General features: G+C 42.4%; 2 protein-coding genes across 2 annotated transcripts in view; one reads left to right on the top strand and one right to left on the bottom strand.

The window, feature by feature from the left end:
- Positions 1-3,479, top strand: part of CSUI_004795 (uncharacterized protein) — a 6,962-nt gene extending 3,483 nt beyond the window's left edge. The window contains exons 4-6 of the mRNA XM_068064979.1: positions 445-485; positions 1,408-1,483; positions 2,192-3,479. Coding sequence (XP_067923047.1) covers positions 3,119-3,469 — 351 coding nt within the window. The 5' untranslated portion in view covers positions 445-485; positions 1,408-1,483; positions 2,192-3,118 and the 3' untranslated portion in view covers positions 3,470-3,479. The remainder of the gene's footprint in view (positions 1-444; positions 486-1,407; positions 1,484-2,191) is intronic.
- Positions 3,480-3,844: 365 nt separating this feature from the next.
- On the bottom strand, positions 3,845-4,547 carry CSUI_004794 (uncharacterized protein). Its single transcript, XM_068064978.1, has one exon. The coding sequence runs from the start codon at positions 4,212-4,214 to the stop codon at positions 4,005-4,007; it is 210 nt and encodes a 69-aa protein (XP_067923046.1). The 5' UTR covers positions 4,215-4,547; the 3' UTR covers positions 3,845-4,004.
- Positions 4,548-4,997: the final 450 nt, after the last annotated feature.

The raw sequence follows: 4,997 nt of genomic DNA, 5'->3' as shown, positions 1-4,997 counted from the left end.
AACCTGGAGCAGTTGAAAGAGAGAATTTGGGAGGAACTTGGCATTGCTCGTGTCTATACAAAGAAGAAAGGACAATTCCCTGACTTTGACGACCCAGTCGTCATGACAGAACAACGAGGTAAGCAAACAAGAAGACTCTTCTCTCTCTCCTCTCTTCTCCATACATATACTCTTAAAGCGATCGACAGGAAGAAAGAAAGAAAGAAAATAAGAAACAATGTATATAGATATATATGTATGGAGGGAGAGAAGGTGTATGGATGAATAATGTATAGGTGTATGTACGTATCCATGTAGTAGGCGAGTTTGAAGTGTTTATGGTGATGTATAGAGAGGTAGCGAAGAGAGGGGATGAAGGAGGAGAAGAAAGGTGACCTATGTGTAAACTGTTCACGATGGATACATCTGTCAACTCTTTCCTTCTTTCTTGCTTATCGTCGTTAGGTCCATGTACCGTTGAGACTGCCGTGTCGATGATCCACAAGGTAAGTGGCAGAAGTATTTTCTTCTCCAGAGGTACCAACCACCAGGGGGAAAAGAAGGGAAGAAGAAGCGGCGTTTCTTTCTTTTCATTCTTTCGTTCTTTCCTTGACTCTTGCTATTCTTCTTCTTCTCTTGGCTTTGTTCAAACCTCTCCCCTTCCTTCTTTCTCTGCTTTCGACTGCCGTTCTTACACTCGAGGAGTCGATCCTTCATATCCATAAGAAGAAAACCGTGTATGGAGAAGAAGAATGGTCCCCATCCAAAGAGCAGACACTAGCCACAAAGTCCTTTCTTTCCTCCTAAAAGCCCCGCTCAACAAGAGGAGTTTTCACTATAACTCCTCTAACCTACCTAGCCTCTTGCTGCTACGTCTCCTATTCTATGGCTCATCCTATTCCTAGTGTCTCTACGACAAGCAAAACAACTCCTGCCTACTACGGCTGGCATCAAGGGTGCCTTCCTCTCCTCAAATAGCCATTCATCGATCATCTATTCCTATGAGTGTAAAGACACCTCGTGTCTCTGTGATATGACCTCTCACGCTGTCACTCTTCCGCGCTTTTCCGACAGGTAAAAGTACAAGCGCTACAAAGACACCTCAGAACAGTGGAACATAGAGGAATGATCGGAAAAGAAACGAAAGAAGGAAAAGAGGGAAAGATGAGAAAGAAAGAGAAACTGCAAGGGGATGTGGAAAAGAAGAAGAAGAAAAAGACAGATAGACATCCACCGTGTCTTGGCGTTTTGTCGTAGGAACGGAGTGCATGCATGAATTCGTTATATATCTGTAGATATTGATGTATACATAGACATACCTACCTCTCTTTAGTCGACTCTGCTTCTGAACTCCTGTTCTTTTTCTCTTGCTTCTTTTCTTTCCTTCTACCGTATCTTCTGTCTTTTTCTTTCTGTTTGCATGCACAGGAGTTATTGAAGAGTTTCAAATTCGCTTTGGTCTGGGGAGCAAGCGCCAAACATAATCCTCAGCATGTTGGATTGAGTGAGTCAGCTCACTAGCTAGCTAATGGCAACGAACCGAGATGTCTAGACAAACTCATATGAGACAACGAACAAGAGTGTCGTCTTGCGCGAATCTCTTGATCATCGGACTATCGGTCCGATGATAGTGGTGATATTGACTCTGGTGTGAGGGGGGGGGGCTAGCTGGACTAGCTAATCTAACTAGCCTAGCTAGCTGGATGGTGCTGGCGGTTGTTTTTATCTCGTTCTCGTGCTGTGTCTCCCCAGTTGATCTTGCTCTGTACTTTCTTTGTTCACCCATTAGATTTCTTCTCTAGTTTCAAATGCGTCCACTTTATTTCCCAGAAAAAGCCTCGTGATGAGGAGAAGAGGAAAGAAGAAAGCGAGAGGAAGGAGTGCTACCAGAGTGAGATAAATGTGGGAGCTGTTGACAAGCAAAATCCACCTTTAGTTTGTCTACGGGAATGTCCATAACCGCGTCGAGTAGATGGACGTGGGTGAATGAAGAGAGAGGCAGAACACGAAGTTGTTTCTTTTTCTCCTTCCTCTAATCGATAGAGAGATTGCTTGTCCGAAGATCAGATAGATAGATTAAAGGTAGATAGATTAAAGATAGATAGATAGAAGTGATATAAAGGTGACGAAGGCTGTCAAGCCAGATGTTGAGTCGATCTCCTTTCTTGTGTTGCACTTTCTTCCTCTTTCTTCTTTTTCTTTTCTTTTTCAGGTCATCGACTGGCAGACGAAGACGTTCTTCAAATCTTCAAGAAAATCTGAAGTGTTTCTTTTTTGTCTACGCGAAAGAAATCGTTGTCTGAGAGAAGATCAAAAGAAGAAGAGGGAGAGAAGAGACTTCCGTACTCATACAGAAGGCTGAGAAACGAAAGAAAGAGAAGAGAGAGGAAGAAGATCTGATTGATTTATTTCCCCATTTCCCGACTGTGAAAGATACTTGAGATTTATCACACAACGTGTTCTTCTGATCATGTTCAAGTGGATGGGTCTTTCCTCGATGAAAAATTTCAAGTGTATGTACACCTCGCATCTGAGTTGTCTAGCTAGCTAGGCACATGTGTCGTATACAGAGCATGAGAGGGCTAAGAGGAAATGCAAAAAAACGAAGATAGAAGGGGAGATAGATAAGAAAAGAGAGAGAAAGAGATGATACCAAGGAAGAGGGGGGGAAACGTTCTTCTTTTTTCTTGCTTGTTTAACTAATTCTACCTCATCGTTTTAATGAAGAAGTTCTGCTTTTCTTCTTTCCTCTTGTTTTCCTTCTCATCTGTTTCGCCTGCATCAACAACTTCTTGCGTTATCCCGCTCTCTCGCTGCCTGTCAGCCGTGAAACTTACTGTGCCTTGGCAACTCTCCGTCACCACGCATGTACAGGCATATATAGATACGTATATAGAGAGAGATATAGGTAGGTGATACATGCCTACATAGAAATGTATTTCTGCCTCGGCCTATCTATTTATCTATCTGTAGAGGTATAGGAGTGGGTGGATTTAGCTTCAAATGTTTTTCTCTGATCTTGTATGACGGCCCTGCTGATGCTGCCTCCTCCTCTTCCTCCTCCTCGCGAGTACGTAAGAAGAAGAAGGGAAGTAGGTGTACGTACATTCTATAAGAAGATCTACTTCCCTACCGACATATGACTTGTGCCTTGTATCTTCCAAATCCGTTCCTTCCTGCTGCTGTAGTCTTTGACGTACCAGCACCACCTAGATATCTTTTCATAGTACTCCTGTCTCTCTTCATCTCGATGTCTCGCTCTTTCTTCTCTTTCTTCGCGAACCCTATAGATCCCTTTCCCCTCCATTCTGAATCCTACATAGCTGTATACGTATATATATGTAGACATTCTACGCGTAGACGTAGATACATATATGTTAGCATACTACGCCTGGCTATGTGCGTCTACATATACAATAGATATGTGTATGCATCATGGCTAACCTTTCAGGGGTTTCCTCGTTTCTTCTCTACTGCAGATCCTTTTTAAAACCATTCTATATCTTTCTTTCTCTCCCCCTCTGTCTCGCTATCTTTCTGTTTTCCTTCCGAGAGTCTTTTCACGGGAGATAAAGTAAACAGTCGCTTTCTAAAGGCGAATAGAGGAGGGAGGTCTGCTGGAGGCGTGAGCTTCGAGGCGAGACCAGCCACCCGTCAACAACTTTATAGGTAGCAGACGGAAGGAGTGAAGATCCCCCGAGCTAATTAGAAGAGGAGCTCTTTAAACGTTAGCAAACATATCAGAGGAGGAGGAAGAGGCGTCACTTGGGAAGCAACGTAGATCTCCATAATGCCTTCCACAATAGAAAGGAGGTTTTTTTCTCGCCTTCTTGCTTCCTTCACTGATTGAAAAGACTTAATACAAGGCCTAGTCATATATGAGTTCTAGAATGACGATGATCGCCATACAGCATACACGCACGAGGAGGAGACGTATACTCCTCCCTCGAGAGAACCTCTTTCTCTCTCTTATCAGATACACACGCATATGTATAAAGACATATACATGCATGCGTTGATCTACATCAAGTACGTCTATGTACACCATCTATAGAAGTATGTATATATAGGGGTGATCCACAAGTGTATATACATAAATGTATGTCTATTAGACCTTCATGTACATGTATAGAGGTATGCCTAGACAGGGGTGATACAAACCCAAGTGTGTAGAGGTGTGTATGTGTATTATCAAGTGGAGAGAAGGAGGAGAGGAAGGTTTCGAGTTGAGACATAGAAAGATGGGGAAGACTCAACGACGATCCACCTCGACAGAAATGGAGTTAGAAAGAAGTCTTTCTCATCCTCTTTTAGATTTCTATCAAAGTAGTGAAAGGTCCAGAGGAGAGAAATCGCAGTTTCTGTAGATTTCCTAGAGAAAGGAAGATAAAGAAAGAAAAAGATACACGGGGAGCATTCTTGGCTCAGCACGGAGTCGCTCTAATAGCACAAGAAGAAGCGATCGTATAGTATCCAGAGATCGATCTGTAGTGTGGATGTGTATTGTCGTAGTACTTATGTAGGCAAGTACAGACGCTTCAACACCGAAGCGTTCGCTCTTTCGTGCTACTTTATCTCTTTCTTAGAGAGAGGATAAAGTGACATCTTGTAAAGGAATCGGTATCTAGAGCCTTTGTACATGTATATTCACGTGTATGATAGAATCGTGAACGAACAGATAGAGATAGATATATCTCCAATCTATCTGTCTATCTCTAGACAGACAGATAGATTTAAGATATATATATATATTTATATGGATAGATACAGATAGATAGATAGATTGAAGATAGGTAGACGTAGATAGATAGATAGATTAAAGACAGATATAGATAACTGTATAAGGAGATCCTACAGCTCTCAAGATGTGTGAATTTCGGTGTCCTCTCCATGGATATCTTCGTGTCCACCATGAGAAGTCGTAGACATGCATCGATACTCATGCTCCAAGAGATTACTCAATACACACACGTACACGCGTTCTTCTTCTTCTCTAGCTATTCAGTCTTTCTTCTTCT

The sequence above is a fragment of the Cystoisospora suis genome (genome assembly GCF_002600585.1).
Source record: "Cystoisospora suis strain Wien I chromosome Unknown contig_2275, whole genome shotgun sequence".
Lineage (NCBI taxonomy): Eukaryota > Apicomplexa > Conoidasida > Eucoccidiorida > Sarcocystidae > Cystoisospora > Cystoisospora suis.
This window is presented reverse-complemented; position numbering and strand designations above follow the sequence as displayed.

What these genes read in the sequence shown, in the direction of transcription:
- CSUI_004794 (XM_068064978.1), bottom strand. Translation starts at nt 4,214, where the DNA reads ATGTCTCAACTCGAAACCTTCCTCTCCTCCTTCTCTCCACTTGATAAT.